The sequence below is a fragment of the Rhopalosiphum maidis genome, chromosome 4 (genome assembly GCF_003676215.2).
Source record: "Rhopalosiphum maidis isolate BTI-1 chromosome 4, ASM367621v3, whole genome shotgun sequence".
In the NCBI taxonomy this organism is placed as follows: Eukaryota; Metazoa; Arthropoda; class Insecta; order Hemiptera; family Aphididae; genus Rhopalosiphum; species Rhopalosiphum maidis.
The window spans coordinates 48289654-48314425 of record NC_040880.1 but is presented as its reverse complement, the minus strand read 5'-3'; the positions used below and the strand labels follow the sequence as shown (position 1 = coordinate 48314425).

The following is a 24772-nucleotide window of genomic DNA, read 5'->3' as shown; positions in this document are numbered from 1 at the left end:
ATTCAATTTTACGCTTGTTTATAATTTATGAACTCCGGAAATATTGTAATCTCGAGTTGTATACATATGCACGCACATTACTTATATGAATAAATTGAAAACAAATCTTATTATTTCGTTTGCCGCCGCCGCCGTCAATGAGACATCCCACTGGACAAACCGGTAACAGCGACGATGTTAAAATAAAATAACTGTATATTATACGAGATATATTCAGGAAAGAAACGGCGGCAATAGAGAGAATATAATATGGATATTTGTATTTTAATCACACTGCTGCAACTCTCCGTCTGTACGCACTGCGCTGTTTCGCTGTAGTAAAGATACTTCCGCTGCAATTCTACCAATGTCGTAATCAAAAATGTAAAATTTCCATCATATCATACGTTATCTTTGCGCAACGCAACTCTTTAGTTCATACAAGTATATGCATAATATAAACTTAAATACATACATAGGCGTACACACAATTATGTTGAGTTTATTATACGCACACTGTAACCATCGTCGTCGGACTTCGTGCACTTCGCTCGGGCGGTCTTTGCGGGCGTGAACAATTTATTACATTATTATTCAATTATCATTGATACATTCATTGCATTATACGCTCTATAATACTCGACGAGCGCAACGTCGCGCGTCGTCGTTGATTGATCAAAATCCTCAAAACGCGTTGACCTTTCAGGAACGACGTGTCGTGTGGTAACGCTACATACGGAGGTTGAGCGCGCGTGCTTGTGACTATATATATTAATTTAAGCACACACGAAAGGCAAATTCAGGTCAATGCAGCGTAACAAGAATTGATTGAAGCCAACAACAAACCGGCCAGTGTCCTCTCTCTTCATATTTATTCATCATATTATTTTGGAACAAGTCTCTTAGCTACCAAAAATAGTATAAGAAGACTCCGGTTTTATACTCCTATATTTATACCTATATACGAGAGATTGAACATACTATTGCATTGTAATATAGTGCAACATTGCGTACGTACAGATCAGTGAGTTTCAAACGAAAGATGAGGTATTGCGGCAAAATCGATTGATTATTCTTTGATACACACATATATGTGCCCAAAGAAGAATATACCCAAAGACAATGAAAGAACGGTGTAGAAATTTAACATAAAACAATATTTCAATGCAATAAAACAGGATCTTTAGAATAACGGCATGGCGTCCTCGCACTCTATTTCTATATAGTATATTAAATAGGTACTTTTATATGTGTAACACATTTATAAATGTTCGTATACTGACTTAAAGAAATTAGATATACCTAATTTTTCTTACTAATTTTGAAGCCAAAAACTATACCATAAAACAATATTATATAACATAACATAATACTACAAGTTATAAAATGCATATATATACACATATACAATATAAATTTCGTTAAATATATATTTTAATCTATTTTTCAAATCAGTTGTTTTAAAAAAATACTTTGTTATTAGTCTAATATATATAAAAAATATGTATCGCTTAAACCACTTATTTTTTATTAAAGCTTACAAATATTAAAAAAAAATACTTTATCATGAATAAATTACCATATCAAAGTTCCTATTTACGAGACATTTTTTAACGCCTTAAGCATTGATATTCTGATAATTTACAGCGTTGTAAATAGACGATATAATTTTTGTCTGTATTTTATATTTTATCGTTTAACCAGTTTTTTGTCAGACGACCGAAATGATACTACCTCATGGCTATTATAGAATAGGGCAATATAGTAGTTAAATGAATTCTACTAACCTAAACTGAACCAAATACATGATACATATCGAAATCAGTTTAAAAATAAAAAATAAACGAAGTACGAGTTATTAGTTTAACTAATTGGCATGTTCAACAAATTCGTCTTGTCAGCATCATTTTTTATCACAAAAAAAGTTTGTACACGCTTTAATTTAATAGAAAATATTTTAATATTGCAATAATAATTAAACCGTAACATTTGATAATTGATTTTTTTTTTTTTTTTAATTACGTAAATAGAGAGGATGTAGAGGCTGCATTGTTAAACAGTGTAAATGGATATGGTGTAAAATATGCATAGGTAAGTAAATATATTTTAAAACAAAATAAAATGATTGGTAAAAAAAGGTAATAATTATGTTATATATAGTTATTTGAAGGACAGTTTGGTAACGACAAAATTTAACGATTCACTGTGTAATGTGTTTATAAATTTATATAATATTATATTTTTGTCAATAGCATTAATCATAATCCAACATGAAATTGTAAACCAGCATGATGTAGATAACCTTCGCGGTAATCTTCCATAGTCATTAATATTGTGTATCTATAAAGTCAGTAGCTACAATGACATTTCAAATCGGAACTTATTTATTCTAAATAAATAATATTAAATTGTCATAGCAAATACAAAAAAATATGTTTTACCCTTTTCGTCTCAAATAGGCCATATAGACGTTTGACGAATAATAAACTATTGCTCAGTGTAAGATTTCTGCGAACTACAAAATAAGCGTATAAACGATTTCAATAGTGTTATTATTCAAATGCGTTTCAGAGAAAAAAAAGTAAAAACCATCTCGAAGTCTTTAGATTGTATAGCATTATATGAACAAGTCGTATACAGCGATAAATTATACTATACTTGTACAGAACGAGCATAATATGTTGTTTTTGTTATCACTGAACAGTAGGTAAATATTTATCCCAAAATGTAAACGCCTAATATCCAACTACATACTTACAGGTATACAGCAGTAGGGCGTTGGTGGTTTATATTATATTATATATATATTATACCAAGGAATAACAATATCTTACAGGTATATAATAACCGTATTACCAAATAATGTGATGCTTCGAATTGCACGAACTATACGATATATATCTATATCATCACCGGGTGGTAATAAATATATTTTATTCCGTGTCAAACGTTGTACACAAACAATACATAAGAGTCAAGAGCTATAGGGTGAGGGGGTCGGCGTCGTGGGTTACTACAACCACGGTATATGTACATTATATATACACGATTTTGTATACAATAACCGATGTAACACAACGAGAGGGAAAAATACGTCACCGCTGTGCGCACGTTCAGACGTCTCGTTTTTTTTTTTTGTTTTTATTACTTTTCTGTCGTTAAAAGACCTCCCAAAAACTGGTGACCGCGACGCATGCACGTACATACATAATAATATTATACCTCGGTATCCTACCTACGCTATATGTGACCACTGAACCCCAATAGACGATGTCGTCTTGAGTGCGTCCTGACCGCACGCGCGATATCGTATTGCTGAGATGTACGCGCGTAATGTATTATATACATGGTCGACGTGCGTTTTACACACCGCACACATATTATGTATAGGAAATAAAACGAAAAAAAAAGAACGCACGCAGATGATATTACAGATATTGAGACACTGTGGGATTTGGGGAATAATAATAATATTATTATTTATGAATAACGCAGACATTGACCGTTCACTTTTTTTGTTCCACTGCAGTGTCATAATCGACGCTATTGCGCTCGGGTAACACAGTGGTGGCCGAGTTTCGGTCGACTTATTATCGGTGCGTGCCACGCGATTTCGGTGTACTGCATAGTTGTCTGCACAGTGTTTGCAGATAAGAGACCGACCGTTATTGTCTACTTTATAATTTTATAATATTATAAAATCGTGGATGGCTTCATAGTATAATTAATACATAATACATAATAATATAAAATATATATATGTATATTAGGACATTTACCACATTTTCCGAAGAAAATCATGTATACAAATTTCTCTTATAAATATGTTCTTTAATACATTTTTATCGTCGGATTATATTGGTCCATTTTGATCTATTGATTTACAATATTCGTAGAACTTCATCAGTGTTATTCTTATTTTAAGATTTTAATTTCAACAAATTAGCAATGACGTTTAATTATTTTCTCTGTACAATGATAATTTATATTAAGGACCAAGACTTCATTGAATTAAAGTTCCCGTATAAATTATTAAACAATAAGATAAATTGCCCGGAGGTATTGCAATGTTTTAATTTTTAGATTAAACCAATCAACTATACCATAAAATATTATAATACGATATATGGTGACAGTAAAAATTGATTTATTTTTTAAATAATATTATCAATAAAATATCTATTATTATAATTTTATTTATTTTTTTCCCTTCCTTTAATTAAAAAATATTTAATTATAGAAATTAACCAATATATTACATATATAAAAATTATACATACATATATATATTTTTATTGTAATTAATTGTTGTTATTAGATATCAGTATATTAGTTTATCGCCTATATACCTATTTATTGATAACTGGTATACAATAATCTTTGTCCTGACTGAACATTAATAACAGTTTACTGAAATCAATATAAGTAAGCACATGAAATATTTTTACTCACCATATCTAACGCTATTCTTAGGCGGTAGATTCTGTTGCCAAGCCTCGGCTAAACTAATCAAAACGGTAAAGATGATGACCAAGTTCACCAGACAACGTGTTCCACAACTCGAACAGCCCCACATATTTACAGGTTGTTCGGAGAATTCATCTGAAACTAAACAAATGGGACGACATCGTTTAATAAAATAAAATAATAAAGTATCATAAACGTTATGGTTGTATAGTGTACACTTAACAACAGCGACACAACAAGTAGGTATAATATTTTCTTGGCGATGGTTTAACTAAAAGTAATATATTGCACAAATTAACCTTTAAACAGTCCCTTAAAATTATAAACGATCGTCTAACCGCTAGACTCTACCATATAAATCATATTTTAATACTATATTTTTCATACAATACGCGTTATTATAGCTATAAAAATTAATGAATAAACGTCCAATTAAAAATATAGGTACCTATACTGCAACTATATACGTTAGAGCACAGTATTCATATATACAGTATAATATAGGTACTTGTGTAGACTATTATCCATTTATTACTTAGATAATTATAATTGCAATAAATGTATCATATTTCAAGATTTAGCCCGAGGGTATATATCGTTTCAAATGAGTATCTATTTAAAACAATTTGACAAGAACAAAAGGATACAACAATATCATAATTAATCTAAAATACTAACATAGGTAATGTCAACTTGAGTTACACCGTTCCTATATTAAAATTACTGCCTATATAGTATATACATATGGATACATGCAATGTATTTACTCATCCTAACACCTTTCTCTTCATAACTTGATACATAAATCATTGTATAACGTTTAACATTGCAAAATGAAACAACGTTTTAACAAATATGTTATTTACGCACAGAGAATTAATATTACCAAATGAATTATTACATGCAACATAACTAATAAAATAAAAATGCAATAACAACCATAACTTCAAATTTTAATATTATTGAACATTTTAAACAATAATACTATGCAATCCAAAATAAAAACTAAGTTCAAACATAAATCAAAATAATCATACTGATGGCATACCTATTGTAATTGTCCTTAATATTTAAATGTATCAATATTAAATACATTATCTACCTACATGTTATTTGATATAAAATTATACATTAGTTTACCTTGGACGTATATAGGTATTCATATTATAATTTATTTTATGAATAGTATTTATAAACTTAAAAATTATATAAGAAATTATAATTGTATTTAGCAGCAGTTAACGAATAATATATAGGTAGCATAGATATTAAATATTGTATAATATTCCGGATGACCTACTACATGGTTAGACAATTTACTTAATAAAAAAAAATTAATTTTGTACGTTGTATTTTTGATACAATTTTCTTAAAAATTTAGGGAACTTTATTGAAATATATATATATATATATATATATAAATATCAATACTATACGATGAGAATCACTTTGATTGTATCAACAAAAAAACTACCTAAATGCAAATTACTATAATCTAAACGGCAAACGTTAACAACAAATTAAATATGCATAATTTAAAAAGCATTGTATATATTATATATATATACAACACAAGTCAACACACACGCATTATATTATATAATTAGATAATGAAAAAATTCGTTTAAAAATAATTACGAGTTAATCGGTAATTTTTTTCATTTATAATTTAGTTCATGTATTATTCAGGTAATATTTTTTTAGAACAATATAAAAGCGAGCACATAAATTAAACGGTAATTCTGCGTGTGTTATGTGGTGGAAAACAATACCTTGCAAAGATGTGCCGCCAAGATACAACTGTCAAAACACAATATTTAATCTTCAGAATTCAGAAAATAATATAATATGAGTAAAAACTCTCCAACTATTTATCTTGTTAAATACATTTTTAAATCAGTTTTCGGTCACTCACACATATAGAACCGTTTCACATACATGTACATAATATATATTAATATATTATAAGCATGAATACATTAATATTCATGCATTATTATGTCATTGAAACCTACGTAAAATTTACGGAAACGACTACCACCAAGAGACACCAAGATATAATAATATTATAATCAAATATGAAACATAATATTTTTAATTTTATTCGTTTTAAATTGTCACGGACTTTTAGTACAGTCGTGTTAAAAAGCCAATCATTGAACATCGACTTTCCATCTCTCTCTCCGTTGAGATAGAGTTGAATTGACTCATGTTAACAACAAAGCTACACACATACACACACACACACACACACACACACACACACATAACATATTATAAGTACTTATACCTACATATGTATAAACGTGTGTAGTGTGTACAAGACAACCGCTCACATACGTCGTGTTCATATTCATATAATATTATATGTGTATTATAATTCGTAAGCGTGACCGATGAAAACACTATTTCCCCTATCCCTCCCCCGCCACATTTTGTTGTAGTATGCACAAAACATGATAATATTATATATATATATATTATAAATAAGCGTGGAGAGAGAAAAATAAAATACGAAATCACTGGAGATCGCGAATCTGGCGCGGCATCGCGGTTATAGCGCGTGGGCATCATATCACGCGGCGGTGACGAACACTTTCACCGGATCATTAAATAATAATTATCGTATTAATATTTAATATTATAATTATTATTATTACTATAGTTTAATACCAATGTAACTGTACCCGTTCATCGTTTAAAATACCCGCAAGTGATGTAATATAATAAATAATCCATCACGATCAATATCGCAGGTTCGATAATGTTTCGGGATATACATTTATACCAATTAAACCGTCGTCGTGCGAGGAAATAAAGAACCTGACACATGCGGATACTTTTTTTTACAAAATTCTATACAACTTTTTTTATGATAACAATATATTAATTTAAAATTATATACATATATATCTCATCTGACATCATATACGTTACGCACACATGAAATAGAAGCCGAAGAAACCTAACCGATAGGGTTACAGTTTACAACTCGCATACCGATAATCGGTATTGGCCAAATGGAAGGGATGTAAGTACATAAGGTATCGTATATCACGAGAACGTCTTAAGGACAACAAGAACGACAGCACGCGCCCGCGTATTTTTGGAATCCAATTTAAAAAACCATCCAATGGTGTGTGATGTGACTGACTTCTGCGCCATCGCGCATATGGCACGATCGGCTGCCCGCGAAGTCATATTAATATGATTATTATAATATTATACATAAAACCACTGATAGGTACTATTTCTGCAGTAAATTAATATGAAGCATGCAAATTTATCATGTTCATCCAAAGGAAATGTCACGGTGTGTCAAAATACAAGTAGAAATAATAATATTATATAGTACTAGAAATCGTTTTAAATGTATTGCTATACATATTGTTAAAAAGTATAAATTTACTATATTCGCAAAAATGTACAAATTAAGACAGCAGCTATTGGGAAACATATTAAAAACGACATTAAAATATCAAACACATTATATATATTTATTCATTTTTAATGTGCATTGTAGAATAAGAAAGCGTACATTAGCAAGCCCTTAAATACCATTTAATCGATTTTTCTTAAAAACTATTTGTGTACTGCTAATTAAAATATATACGTATACAATATGTATAGGTACCTACGTGTGAATGTTAAACAAACCATTTTATATCTTATAATATAGTCGGTAGTTATTCGATTTACCTATTATTTAATAATTTTATGAACAAAAGTCAGTCTTCAAAAAAATATATATATATAATGCCAAATGAACCAGGAGTATGCACTGAAGACATAAAGATGACTTAATCCATATAGTTAAATGATTATCAATTTTATTGTAACAGCATTTCTTCCAATAATGTACGGTTATAAAAATTATAATAATGGTTTTGATAGTTTTAAAAAACAAATAAAAATAATAAAAATATAGGTGTTCTGAATATTATTTCGAGGTTTCACTATATATAGTTATACATATATATAATATTAAAATATGCATTATTCGAGTATCGATTTATTTTCAAGTTGAATCGAGAACAAAACGTTACGAAACAACAATAGCTGGTAGGTAGTACCTATATTATATATTTCAGACGACGAGGTATTGCCCAATTCTTGATACAACAATTTGCCAATTCCCTCATATTCGCGACTAATATTTTCGAAACGAGCAGACACTTCGAGGGGTGATAAATGATAACATAGTGGCGTTCAACCCGACCACGTCATGTAAATAAGCAAATATACGCATATACTCGTTCTATACTTTGTATGCATAGAATATACAATAACTCGCATTCGTGATAATATTATGTCGGGCGTATAGATACACTCGAGTGACACTTATAATAGATATAAATATAAAGATATACGTCAGATTGGAGGTTTGCCGCGTTAAACATAGAATTATCGGACCGTTTCTTTCGAACTAAATCAAATTACCGATGCGAAATTTTACAGTGATTTGAAAATGTGATATTGTAAAACATGGACTCGTTCAACCCCTTCGGGCATCGACTTAATCGAAATAAATGCGTGATACGTCACACAAATATGTATTATATAGGTAGTATATACAGTTGCAAATGCGTATGCATATATATATTATATTATTATTATTGTATATATATATACGATCATACGACATAATATATTATATTATATATATCATTTATATATATATGTGTGTGTGTGTGTTATTAATAATAATAATATGATTATCGGTTATACGGACCGGATGGCGTGCGTTTAATAACGATAATTCTTGACACGACAACAGGCTGCAGGTATAATATATATATATAATATATTATATCGTATTATCGTATACCAGCGAGTACAATCGGCACGGACTGGAAATCGCTACGGTTGACCAATCGGAACTAGAACGCAACGAGCGCAAAATTGCTAAATAACCATAAGATAAAAAAAGGATAAACGCGAGCAGGCTTAATACACTTTGTATATTATTGTTATTGTTATAAATAGTAATAATACGGTGCTTTGTATCATCGCGCGCCGTGGTCGCTACTATATACACACGGTGGTATTGTCTCGACGACGACTGACGTACTGTGTCAAACCTATTTTTGGGGTCACGTCAAAAGTGAAACGCATTTACAACTACTACAAAGTACAGACTATACGGCAATAAAAAAAAAAAACACAATACAATAAAATAAATGCAATATAGCAGCCAATAATTAATATAATATAATTTAATATACACCAGATACCTATTATTGTGTAGGACACCGGCGCGAGCCCGGTGTCATTTTACATATGATCGTACTTGGTTAAAAGGTAAAAAAAGCTTTCGAATATTATAATAATATAATATTATTATTACTATATTTAATTAACGACTTAGCGCGCGAGACATTAAAACGCCATTTTAGTGAATTAAGGTAATTGAAGTGGGCGGCGGTATTTTGTATCTCGTTTATTTCTCAGGTCCCGTGATGATCGTTAAAATACGAATAGAACTACTACAGTCTACAGTAGTTATTACAACTGCAGTCTACTACAGTAGTTACTACAACTACACTCAATACGCATGTATCATGCATACTATTATACTATACAATGTGGAATTGTACTGTGGCCTCGAGTATAACAATAATATTATATCCTATATAATATAAGAATCATTGTTGTAATTAATAACTTATTAGAAATAATGCATATATTTATGAGAACACGCGACATTATACACAAAATAAATTCATATTTTTTTTATCAGGTCATTGGCAGACAATTATTAAACTTCGATATTAATAAAATAGGCACTTATATATTGGACGTCTCATTTGGTTCCAGTGCCTACAATAGTGGAATTTTGAATCATTTTTTTTTTTTTGTATTTTGGAAGCTTCTGTTTGATTACATTCTAAGAGCAGGTGTTGCGGATACTTTGTTGTACCCTAACAGACTACGCATAGACTACGGGTAGGTTCCTCTTACCTTATTACATAACTAACATATCTGTAGCGTATACTCGTATATCATAGCCTAATTAGGACCATCTCCCACATTATAAACCTCTTTTTTTTTTAAATCATCCAATTTTTCCAATCATTCAGTTTTATAATCTTGCTTAGTTTAATTTGAATTTGTCTCCATTAGGATAACAATTTTGATCCAATTTTAGCACCTAATGGGTTAACTTTTAATGCTTTCTTACGCGCAGTTAAGACCAACCTATCTTTTAGGTTATCTCAATAACATTCTACAGGCACGACGTGTGTAAGACGCGTTTAAATCATTTTGATATTTTTTTCAGCAGTAAACTACCTAAACCCGAAATACAATTAAGCTCATACAATATGAATCGTTTAGAAGAAGTAGTATTGCTTCGTGCTTGTTAATACTGCCATAGAATCAAACTGTTACTGCATTAATTATACGCGTAAATCCATGCGTTATAGTAGAATAACACCACGATATATCGATTATTTCTTGGTTTATCCACGTGGATTATTTATGGATACGATCATACAATCATTTTCACAAATTCATCCCATAAAAATCTCACATCATGTATACCGAGCGACCTGAATAAATTATTCGCGGTTAAAACAAATCTTTTTAAATAGAACATATGCATATTTACAGTAAACATTGACTTACTTCTTTGCGCCATTTTACTAAAACAATTCAACACAAATCTATATAATCTTTACATGGTTTTTGGAGCAGATTTTGGTGACAGCGATAAAAATCAATCGTAATAAGCGAATGTTAGTTATTCTTTAGGTTAAAGTTTTTTTTTACATTTTTGTATTAAGATGCTCGTACAATGAGAAAATACGTATAAATTTTAATATTTTCTTTTGAACATTATAGTACTGAAACTATTAAATAATTAAACGTATTGACATAATTATTGTTCAACGGTAAACAGAGATAAGTATAAATACCGAATAAAACCTGTATTGGTAGCCAGATAAGTAAAGTTATCCCAATAACCATTCAATATTAATTAATTTGAATAATTTACCATAAAATGCCTGCAATTTTTTTTTTAATATACTTGTAATAGCAGATTTTTTCTAAGATAGAAATTACATAGACTTGAATCCTGTAAATATGTTTATGTTACTATTACATCACGCTGTAAAGGAAATAACATATATTCGCCTCAGGATAAATATATTTACTAAATAAAAGCTTTAACATTATGTATACAAGTCTTAACGTTTATATACATATACAAGTTAACTACTACATGTACATCTTGTTTATAGTACATCTCGCCGTGTACCTAACGAATAATTCTCCGAAGTTATAACAGAGCGCACGCCGCAGTTCTATTAACACTTCAATATCTTCAATTAAATTTTAAATACTTGATTTGGTTTATTTAATTCTTTTTAAAAAGAAATTATTTTAATTAGAGCGCGTGTATTTAGTGGATGTCGAATCATCTGGTCTGAAGTAGAAAGTGTGTTTCATTTTCGTAAAAAGTACTTGCATACTATATATTTTCTTCAAACTAAACGTTTTTACATGTAAAACAAAAAAAAAACACAAACAATATGTACAATCTACATATTATAATTTATAATTATCATCAATTTTGGCCACCATATTTATAATGAAACATTGCCGTCGAATATTTTCTTCTAAACAAAAAAGAAATATATTGTCAAATATTCTTTATAAAACCACGAGAATTAATGGCTACTATTCCATGCCGAATAAGATATATAATAAATTATAGTGTTCGATGCCATTATGCGCGCATCAATGCGTATTCATTCTAATTTGAATTCTTTAGACACTGTTTATTTATTTATTTAAACACGTTTTTTCCCTAATACAACACTATATAGGTAGTAGGCACGATCGTTTGGCATGGATGTACGTTTTTAATTCAATTACAATTTTTCCATTAATTTTCCCTGAACTAAGCTGTGCATATAATATAAAATAATACACTGCAATATACAGTCGTGTAATACGCTCTAAACGAGTAACGACCAAACCCGATCCGAATGAAAAACTATCATGAATACATTATTATAAATTATAATATACGTTTGTTGTCTGCGACAGAAAAACTACGTAGTATTTTGATATTATATATAAATATGTGTGTGTATGTATGTGTTTTTTATCGCTAATAAACATATTTTTGTACTCTCAACACGTCAGTTGACGCGCCGCGTTTGACGACATGAATACAAACTGAGATTATTATACGTATACTATAAGGATAATACTGTATAATATTATATTATACGTCATATATATTTTGTTTTATAAATATTATTTACACCAAGTAACGTATACTTTGTAAAATATAAATATACGTCTTCATATGTTTAATTATAACCTAACGTATGTATTGCAATTTGTCATTACGAAATACAAAATAATGTATTTCACTAGTATAAGAATATTATACATGTATACTTACCTAAATATTATATATACTGCTACAGCATATCCAGTTCACTATATAACGTAGGTACTATATAATACAGGTATCAAATAACGGACTATAGAGTTTATACGACAGTTTCTAAAAATTAAAAACTTAATTTAATTTTACTCAGTGTGTGTACTGTGTATCTGATTGTAGAGTATAAAATATATATGACAACGTTAGCACAATCATGCTATATTATTATTATTTTATTTCGAGTATAATATTATGTATACAATATACATATCAAAATGTTAAATGTTTATGAATTCCATTTTTTTTCTTTCAAAACTATGGCGACACTTGTATTGGCAATACGCAGCGTTTTCGAAAAATCCGACACGTATTCGTATTTCGTATGGCTTATAAAAATGCATAATATATTTTTTACGATTGAGACTTTAATGCTTTTATTAATCAAATAGCGAAACGCATATAACACTAAAATAGGTACGGCTTTTCGTTGTACGCATATAATAATATATTATATTATTTTTATTTGAAACCACAAGAAAGTGGAACATGCATTGCCATAATGCCACAATATATGTCTGTACCTATGTGTATCTGATATTGGAGTTGTCGATTTCCATCGTGTTGAATACGTGCCAATAACGACGACTATACGTGAACAGAAATTTCCATTTTGATTTCAAGTATGCTTCGGCAAGAATTAAACACAGCCCGTTAGCCTGCAATATATCTGTATCATTGGTGTAATACTGTTCTATATACAATAACATAATATACGACTTATATAGTTTTACTATACACCGTCACAATTGGCAAACGAATGTACTTATGCGAAAAAAATAAGCATTGACTAAAGAAGAATTCGATTTGGTCATCCATAGTATACTTAACACAATATCAGCATCAATATTCAATAACCGATGTGGCTTTTTTTTATCAATAAATTAGAAACAAATAATAAAACCCGACAACCCGTGATCCGAGAAGCGCAATAAAAACTTGATAGCCTTGCAGTCACGCGTATATTATATAGTTTATTTACATCATAAAACGGTATGTATTGTATATTTATCACGGCCGGAAACCTCTAATTTTCAGATTTATATATAATATAATATTTGTTATTTTTTGTACATTTTATATTACTGTTGATAAATACTTAAATACTGTCATGTATTCCAAATATTAACGTGCACGAATTTAAGTCGTTATGGTTGCACCGTCATTTTTCTTAAAAGTCTCTTGGTTTTGCGCTCTCTAATAATTATATGTAAGTAACTAAATACAGGTGGACTCCTAATGCCATAAGTCTCGCTTAGTTCTCTCGACAATCCATTATTGAACTTAGTTTGGGGGAAAATAGCTGATGATGTGTTATACATTAGAAGAGCGATTCCCAACCATAGCGTGGAGTTAGGCCGTGGACCACATATAATCTTAACATTAATACATTACTAACATATATCTAATAATATTGTATACATACGTATATATAAGTGTATTTTTAGATATTAATGAGCCTCAAAGATTTTTTTACAAAATTGGTGCAACTAAAAAGATTGGGAACCGCTGCATTAGAACTAGAAGCTTAACTATAATCCCTCATACCCCATAAGTTAAGTAAGTTATTGATATACCGTGGTCCGTCGCTGCAACCTTTTTATACAAACTATGCGTATTATATGCTCGCATACATACGTCCATTGTCCACAGAACACCAAAAATATTCATAGATTTTCTTGACTTTTCGGAGAGTGCTACAATCCCTCCCTGCCCCTGACTTCAACACTGCAATATATTATTATATCGTATTTTATAAATTAAAATAATTAATATTACTCGCATACACCAATAATTTGGACATGCGGAAACAAATTTTCGACGGTGGTTTACTTTGCGTATGATATATTATATAGTAGCAGGTAGTCGCTGAAACATGAGAAATCATGACACCGTCATAAACACACCCGAAAACCGCTTGAAACGAAACATAAATATTAAACGTCATCTTCGGACGCATACGATTATTCTCACTTCCCATACATAGGAACGCATCGTAAGCAAGCGAACAGAGATACGATCTGAAACGACGAGTATTGTTGGCCGCCGGACACGGCGAATGCCCGAGACAAATGTAATTAATTAGCCCTCGCGCCGTCGTCGTTACGCTTACCGCGGTCGTGGTCGAATAAGTGTGGGTATACGCAAACCCCGACCACGGCCGATGCACCGTCGTCTCATTTATATACTGTATAATAGTCCTATACATAATAATAATAACAATAATACTATATACATGTACAGTGCATTACGTATCCAGTGTATTATACGTATAATTTCATATTAATGTATTAATATTCATATAATATATACATATGTTATACATTATTACGTCGTATTTGTAAATGTACAACGCGTGGTGGACATGTATATAATATTATAAACTCTGATCTGAAAACGGTTACGCGCATTATAGTCCCGAGTGTACAGCAGCGTCCCACCACACTTTCCGATCATCGTCGTCACACTCGCACCACCCGTCCTCATGCAAGTAAGGTGCATAGCAATAATAATAATAATAATAATAATAATACGCGTTTATATAAGCCGTCGAAATGCCCCGAAAGCGAGCGCGCATGTATGCGGCACACGCACGCACGCACGTACGGGTTTTGGCCTCGGGGACTATTACACGGTAGATGAAAAAAAGCGCGCCCGTTGCTTCTACCCATACACATAATATAATACGCCTGCATTGTGTATATATATACCGGGTGATCCATTTAACGTATAATAGATACTACCTATTTCAAAAATTATTTACATTTTTGAAAATATTTTATTTTGTTTTAGATAATTTTAAGTGGTTAAAAAACATTATAGTTATCTTTTTTTTATATATATATCAACATGCGTTTTTAGTTTATTTTTCAAAGGAGAAATTTTTTTGAGAACTACAACGTATAAATCGAATTTTAATCGGCGAGTAGTTAATGATATTATATATCATATAGTTTTTTAAGTTTAGATAAATGGAATGAAGTGGTATACAGGAATACCCTGCAAAATATCAGTTTACTATTCCGCTCGTTTAAAGTTTAAATGTGCATATAAAATCATACAAAATACAACTAATAAATTACTTGTCCAAAATTTGATTTTTTTTTTTAGATAAAAATACTAATAAATAATAAACTAATACTAATATTCTGCTGGCGATTATAAAATTAAAAATGTATGTAGTCAATTTCTAAATTTTAAAAAATTAAAATTTTTTTTTTTTAAATTATAAATGATAAAAATAAAAAAATTAAAAATACAATTGTTTTCCAAAAATGTTTTCTGAAATAATGTGTTACTATCTTTAAATGGATCACTCCGTATACACAATAACCTGTGTGTATAGCGTTCCTATAGGTACGTTTGTATATAATATGTAATAGCTATCTCGTCAGGTGTGTGTTTGGGTCTGTGTATACGGTATAGGTAGGTACGCGTCGTACATAATATTATAAACGCGTACCATACATATTATACATTATATTATAATAGTAATATTATATACGCAACGTACCATATATTATATACGTGCGACGATAATGTTCATCGGAATAATAATATAACAATAATAATTATTATTATTGTTATTTCTACATGCGCAGATATACCTGCAGATAGTGTTGTGCACCGGTCTACGCGTCGTGTGCGTATAAACATTATAAAACCGACTTGCTGGAAAATCGTGCGGGTTCAACGTTCGCGGTCCAGTGTTTTTATAATAATATTATATAATATTATATTATATTTTATATTTTTATAAGTACAGCGGACAAAAAAAAACTGTATATTATATTATTATTATTATTATATTTACACGCAAATTATTGTATATTTATAGTATATGTCAATATAATATATACCAACAGACGACGTTGATTCGAAAAACTCTAGAAATATAATAGAAAAAATACAGTATAGGCCAATGTTCGGCGACGCGAGCAAAAAAATTATGATTTACAAAATATTTCCAATGATAGATAGAATATTATAATATACATATTACATACATAATATTGTATCGGTCATATATGTATGCATTTTGACATTTTGAATTTATCGTACAAGCGAAACGAATTCAAAAAAATCGTGACGTGCCTACTTTTTTAAAGATATAATACGTCTATACGTACTATACGATGTAAAATATATAACACGTACTAGAAATTCAAGAAAAATTAATTTTTCTCGTTCAATCGTAGGCCACATCTTGGTTGAACTGAGAAATAACTCGCAATTCAGCAATATATTATTATTGTCTTATAAAGCTATATTGTATATATTATAAGATACATAAACATTACAATTCGAAACGTATGTTTGTTGCTAACAATATATACGGATAACAAAACAATTGATGCAATTTTTTAATTTATGTGCCAAGCATAAAAAATGCAACATAATAGGTAGCCATGTCCGCATTTGTCGTATACAATTACGAAAAACACACGACCAACACGAACCAGATGTACTATGACACTATGACAGCAGTTATAATAACTATTAACTATCCATATTAATTATTACCTATTTAAGTCAGCTTGCGGTAAAAATACCTATAGTGTAAATAATAGTTTTTAATAAAAAGTAAAAATTGCAATATACCTACATAAGTTTACGCTTATAATTCATGTTAATTATAATAATCAACTCTTTAATACTGATTATAGTTTTATATTTAGTAGAAAAATATGATTATTACGTCTTAACAACGAAAAATTCTCATGACTTTGTTATAACACTACCCTCATAAAATTCTGAACACAATGTAGTACAAATGTGAAGTACAATTGAATATATCCTTTATAGGCGCGACACAAGATTCATTTTTACCGGACGATTTAGTTCACTCGTGTTATATGTGTGTACATTTTTTATTTCGATAATAATAAATAAACCCATAAATATATATTATAATAACAGACACTTTCACACAGTATAATTTATTAGTTGGCCAACTCCGTTATCCATTCAGTAGTCGGTTTAGTAATAGTTTGAATGCCATTATAGTAATATGTAGGTATCCGTTTTAAATCGCCTATGATATATAATATATTGTATATTATTATACTGGAATACCGTATAAATGTATAATGATGAATCATTTTGATCATTCCAACAAATAATAAAAATCTGTAATTTTTATTCATTAAGAATATCGTATGACGTCGAGAATGATGTCAATAGAATATTATACGTTAGGTTAGGTTCAAACAGTCATAATTACTAAATTACATATTATTTATATTTACAGGAAATGACGTTCTCAGCAACAAGTGCCAACGATTAAAGGAAAATTATGACGATATATACAATGATACACATTATAGCGGTAATAACCATTTATCGATTGTTTATCGATTATCATAAATACATTATGCACATGTCGATGGGACGTGACCATTTTTGGAGAACAGACAAGGATTTAAAAAAAAATACTTAATAACCGAAATTAAATTTAATAACCCGATACACGATGAGCACACGCTGACAGGTTAAATGTGCATATACAATGCATATGTATATTACAACTAGTTTTTCTTCTTGAAATTGATTTTAGTGGCGTATAATATTATAATATATGCGTGTAGAAGATATACCTAGTAACGATTATAGGTAGGCGCACACATTACATATATTATGCATATAGGACTAAGAGCTACGTGCATATATTATACATTTATACGTTATTATTTTATTAAATTAGTGAATATGCCTTAAAAGAAAACTATATAATATTGACCCGAAGTCAACAATAAAATATCGAAATGGTCACGCTCAAGCTTCACGTTTATCTAAGTCCTGTTAGAGCATATTTATGGTGTTAGCAAGATGTAAAATGTAAAAAAAAATAAGGAACAAAATCTAACGATCGTACATTTATACCATTTTTTTCATAAAACAGACCTAAGAAGTATATTAATAATATAATCAATGTATTTCATTGTTACTACTACCTAATATTAAACAGATAAAGGGAAGATGGCACGAAATTTTGGCTCACCGTAGTAAAAAATTATAAATGCGGGGAATACGTGCCGCTGTACGTTGGTTTGTAGTCTACAGCAGCATCAGCAGTATTTTTCAAGTGTTTTTTTTTCGTTTAGCTTAAATATATTTAGTTATTATTATTAGAATGCAAGTACCCGACGATCGTCGTTGCACTCACGCATGTAGTGATTTCTCACTGTAATATACAAATTAATAACTGAATTTATGCAGGATATCTATAAGAGTGATCAGTGTCATATTTACATGGGGAGATTATGAAAATATATCCAATATGGCCCAATTTTCTTTTCTTTAATTAGCTTATATTTATATGATTATAGCCTATAGTTGTGTTTTTTTCATTTATCACTTTATCCTTGGGTAACAAAATGCTGGAACGTTTGGCATGGACAATTTTATTCATATATATCACCCCTTAAATAAATCCTAAATATGCCACTGTGAGTAAATGTAAAGAAAAATGAATGTTATTCAAATATATTTATTTAAAAATAATACTAAATTTGAAGACAGAGTTAAATAATTATCTGAAAGAGTTACAATATTAAAAATATTAAATACAAAATTTAAAGTACTAAGTAAGTCAAATACAAGCGACATAATTTAATACCTCTAACTTGCAACGTTCTATATATTATGTTAATTTGGATGATTAGACTAAAGATCAGTGATTCTTCTCCGTCGTGTTTCACTCTGGAACACGGAAAGAGAATGTGTTGCTGTCAAAGAAAACCGACATAGTGTGGTTACACGATCGTCGATCTCCTTAGGGTTTTTTAGTGAATCATCTCGTTATGATAGATTTTTCGAATGTTAGGTACTATTCTAAGAATTGTTTGACGTATTTTGCGAATATTTGGTAAATAAAACAGCCAAACAGGTATTAATAATTTTATTTTACGAAAATAATAAGATGACACCACAGTTTGATATATTATACGACTTTTTTTTATTGAAAGCAACATATATTTTATTATGATATAGACCTAAAATCCTAATGCATATATACGAATACCCGTGACTCATGAGCAGGACAGGACGTTGGGGACTGTGACGGCGTAGTCGCGCAATAGAAATATATATTAAGACGTAACGGCGGTCCACTAACAGACATTCATCGTTGGTCGCGGCAATAATAATAATAAATTTATCTACATATATATACAGGCTCCATGGTGTATGTAATAGTATTATTATTATAACGTATTATACGCCATAGTATAGTTGCTTCAAAGCGGCACGCAGAAAACCAGTAGCTGCTGCACTACCGTTGCGCGGCGAGACTTGAATAAACGAACACGCTAGAGTCAAAGGTTTCGAAAATTATTATCGATTTCGTCATCGAAGCAATTGCGATTATGAAAAAAATAACGAAATCATCGAAACGATACGAGTATAATACGAATTATCATTGCGTTCGACGCTAAAGAGTAATAATAATATGTATAATCATCATCATATCATACGTAATCCGTAATATTATAATAAATTATACTATATTAAGTCCAATACTCTAGCCATGAATCATATTATTATTATTATTATTATTATTAGGTATTGTTATTACACAGGTAGCTAAGAGAGTTATTACGAGTAAACGGCATCACATTTTACTGGATCCCGTGCACACACGAATGAAATTTTATTTTTTAATTAGAATTTTTGTTTTCCCGATACGACGATGATTGTTTTTGATTCTTTTCAGTCCAATAACCGCGGCGGCAATACAACAATGCAACTACAGTAATAGTAATTATCGTCATCGCGGTCGTAGATGTAGCCCCACGAGCACCCTGTACGCGCGGCGGCGGGTCGGGCCGACCTATCACGAATCTAATTATTAAATCGGCGGCGGCGGCCGCTTTGTGATCCATTTCAATACGTGGCGTGCGCCGCGGCCGCTGAGACACGCTGCCGCCGCCGCTGTTGACGCGTGTAATATTTAAATACGCGACAATAAGTCGGTGGACGCGCACGCGCATATGTACACATTATAATATTAATTGTAACGCATCAAGCACACACGCGTAAGCGCTAGACCGGAATATTAGCGGAAAAATAAAAAAAAACCGCACAGATTGAAGCGAACCCGATCATCGTCGAACGACGACGACGCGCGCGCGAAAGGAGAATAATAATAATAATAATATTATTGCGAATTCAACACACGTGTATATACACGACGCTCGTGTGTAATTATTGCGATGCAGTAATATAACATTATATACGTACACTCACACGCGCACGCAACCAGTTTTTTTCCATCATACCGTTTTAAGGCTTTCGCGGTTCTTGCAATCACGACCCTGTTCGTCGTCGCATCTGTTCACTTCTCATCCATCCACGTGTATCCCGTCTTTTTCGCACGATAACGACAACAGTCCTCCATACCGAGTAAACATTACCACATACGTCCGTATTCGAATATCGTCGTCCTCCGCCGCCGCCGGAGGAAACTGCACATTCGCGCGCGCGAGTTCTCACGCAGCTGATAACCGCTAATAGCTGCTCTTGTCGAGCCGTCACTGCAACGCAGGTGATGTGCAGGTTGTGGGGTAGAGGAAAAACGCGTAAATAACAATAATAATACACCCCGCGACGAAGTCGTCGTTATGGTTCGACGTCTCTTGTAAATCTTACGTACCGGGCCACTGGCACGTTTCCCGGTTACCGAACGTTCGAAATTCGTCGTCTGCCGACGGCGCGTACGTGACCAGATCCGATGTTGCGGGATTTCCTTAGCAATAAGAATACTTGATCCACCGCGCTACAACACAATAATGATAACAATGATACACCTCTCCGCGGTACAAATATAGTAAACACGATTGTCGTCATATACCTGTAATCATACATACGATCGAATAGGTACTATATGTCACGTCGTCTCGATAACATAATAATATCATATGGTGTAAATATATCATTTACGAATTCCAAAGATCGCGGACCGGCAAGAAAAGAAAAACATTGCTATTATTTATTGTCGCTTCTCGTCGTTTGCTCTCCTCTGAGGCTCCGCCTCACAATCAGAACCCACAAAAAAGTACCTAATAAACAGAATGTACGATCTACAGGATAGCGTGCTTAGCCTTCGTCGTCCAGGTAAACGCGTGTCTATAACAACATAATAGTATATAGAGTAATATATTATCCAAAATCCATGTACAATCGTTTAACGAAAAAAATAACTATGGTAAACGACAGAAACCATTCCTAGAAATTTAAATTTAATATTTACTGTAATATGTAACTTTCGTTCCGGGGAGCAAAATAAAAAAATCTTATATGCATCGAGAAATTAGACGGACGGTGTGCTTCGGAGAAAGTATAAAATATGCTAGACACGGCGACGATGCGATCTAGATGATAGATACCGCGAGGAAGAGCGACGCACAGCGTTCCGCGTATACCCTTTGGCGTATTTCTTCGACTCAAGAAGAAAAAAATTATGTGTTTTCACGATAAAATGCGCACGTACTATTGCCATGTTTTATTACTGGTAACTACTATTACATATTATTATACTATTATATATGATATATCAACAGGCGATATTCAGCAATAGACTGTAAATAATATTGTTAAATACGTTCGGCATTAGGAAGAAACTTAAGAAATCGTATTCAATATTGTTTTTTACATATATTATTATTTATTATATTATGCGAGTTATATAACTAGAAATAATAAAACACTGTCAATTTTTAAGTAACGATTGTATATGTTGTTATATTTTATTTGAGATAGTACTGTAGCTACGAATATATGCATTTTTTTAAAATTTATTCAATAAGGTTTTATTATTAATGGCAGTAAATGACACAGTAATAAAAAATAATATAATTTTTAATGTTATATGACCATTGTTAATTGTATCATATAGTTATTATAATATTGATTATAACACATTATTATAATTACTATGGAAACTATATTATTATTATTATTATTATTATAAATTGAGATCACGTATTTTATACAGATAATAAATTTAAATAAAATTTAAATTTAGAGTCCAAAGATAATTTGTATTAAAAATTAGATTTGACGCATGCAATATATATATTACCATACAGTTAGTATATTTTATCAGCTTAAGTAATAATTCTAACATATAATAATACATACATATACAAACTATACGCGTGTAAAATAAATAATTCAATTTTCTGAAAACAAATAGCGTTTGTTACAAACAAATATGCAAAAATGTTTATGCACCATAAAAAAAAACATTCTGTATTTTGCAACAACTTAGGTACCTCCTATATAGTATTAAAGACGATTGACGCATATTGTATACTAGGCTAGGTATGTGTTGTTGAGATATTGAAGAGGTGTTGCGTTGTCTATACATATACTTGTATAAGTACTTTCGATGTTTGTCACGCGATGCACGAGGAGCTGCAGCTGAATAATAGAATTTTCCACACGATCTGTACTTCGGTTTTGAGTGGATTGATAATATTATTATTTTTCTTATTAATAAGTATAAACAGTAAGCTGTTTTGTACAATATATATTTTATACCTCTAGTGTTATAGTAACTTATGTTTACACCAATACGACTGCAGTTACGATTTACCGTTGAATCCCATGGTACTAATTTGTATATAATTTTACATATTATTATATTAATTATCCATTTACGTTTCCTTACTACACGTTTTGATTTAATTTAACAGAAGTTTTTCAATACTTAAATGTACTAATATTCAATAACATTTTAAAAACTAATATAAATACTATCGCAATATTATATACTTAGTTCAAATTTCAAACTTTAAAACCATTTCCGCGATTCGGTGCAAAAATTAAAGTTAAAAACAATACTGTTTTCCGAAAATAAAAATGGACAAATAGATATATAGCAGATTTTACTATTATTTTGTCGATAATCTCTAACGTAGTGATAGTTAATTGTTATTTTGAGTGTTCTATTTAGCGCTATTAGTGCAGTATACATGTTTTTAATTAAGTAGCTCATATTATTTTAACGAGAACCAAGGCCTCCTTACACAAGTTTCTTGAGTAACACATTAAATTCTCAAATCCACCATCGTATAAATAACTTATAGTCTATATTTAATAATTTATTATAGTACCATTAATTATAGATATATTATGAATTATGATAGTACCGATGATAATAAACTCTGATGCGCTAATGTAGTATACTATAAAATAGACAGTAAGTAATGACTAATGAGCAAAGCATAATTATGATATTAAATGTAATTATGATTATAACTGGAAATATAACTTTGGTAAATAATTATTATAGTTTACAATATAACTATTATGTACCTAGATTTTAAATTATAATTGCAATTACTAGTATAATTCTTAAAGTCGGTAAAGGCAAACCATTTAGTCTATTGAAACGTATAAAGAAGACAAATTAATTCTAAAATAGCAGTTCTAAGTAGCGGTTTCCTTGAAATAAGAAAATATTGTTGTCACTTATGAATTTTATTTTGACCTTAATGCGTTGTTTCGTAAAATTATAGCAAAGCATCCCATTATGCATTATTATTAATAAACAGAGAAAGGAGGACACATTAACCAGAACGCTTTGCGTAAATTGAATTAGAAAAGAAAGAAAAACGGTAATGTCATTTTTTTACAATAGAAAATATTTGCCGCTTACATGGGCTAAAATCACGAGTAAGAAACACAGTTGTGGGTCTACCTTTTGCACTCTATACAAATCACTTAACCCGGTTTATACACGAACAATACACTACAGCAATTCGGCGGATCGGACTGGTTTCAACGATTCTGCAGTGGCGACGCGCTACGCGGAGACAGGTCAAGTAGCAAAAACATCAGCGGGTTATCAAATCGCATTAG

At 30.7% G+C, this 24772-nt stretch overlaps 1 protein-coding gene across 3 annotated transcripts in view; it reads right to left on the bottom strand.

Annotated features, from left to right (window-relative positions):
• LOC113558545 (semaphorin-1A-like) overlaps positions 1-24772 on the bottom strand; it is a 60890-nt gene that overhangs the window by 16172 nt on the left and 19946 nt on the right. For all 3 annotated transcript variants that reach the window (XM_026964033.1, XM_026964034.1, XM_026964035.1), the window contains one exon: positions 4432-4587. In XM_026964033.1, coding sequence (XP_026819834.1) covers positions 4432-4555 — 124 coding nt within the window. In that variant the 5' untranslated portion in view covers positions 4556-4587. The remainder of the gene's footprint in view (positions 1-4431; positions 4588-24772) is intronic.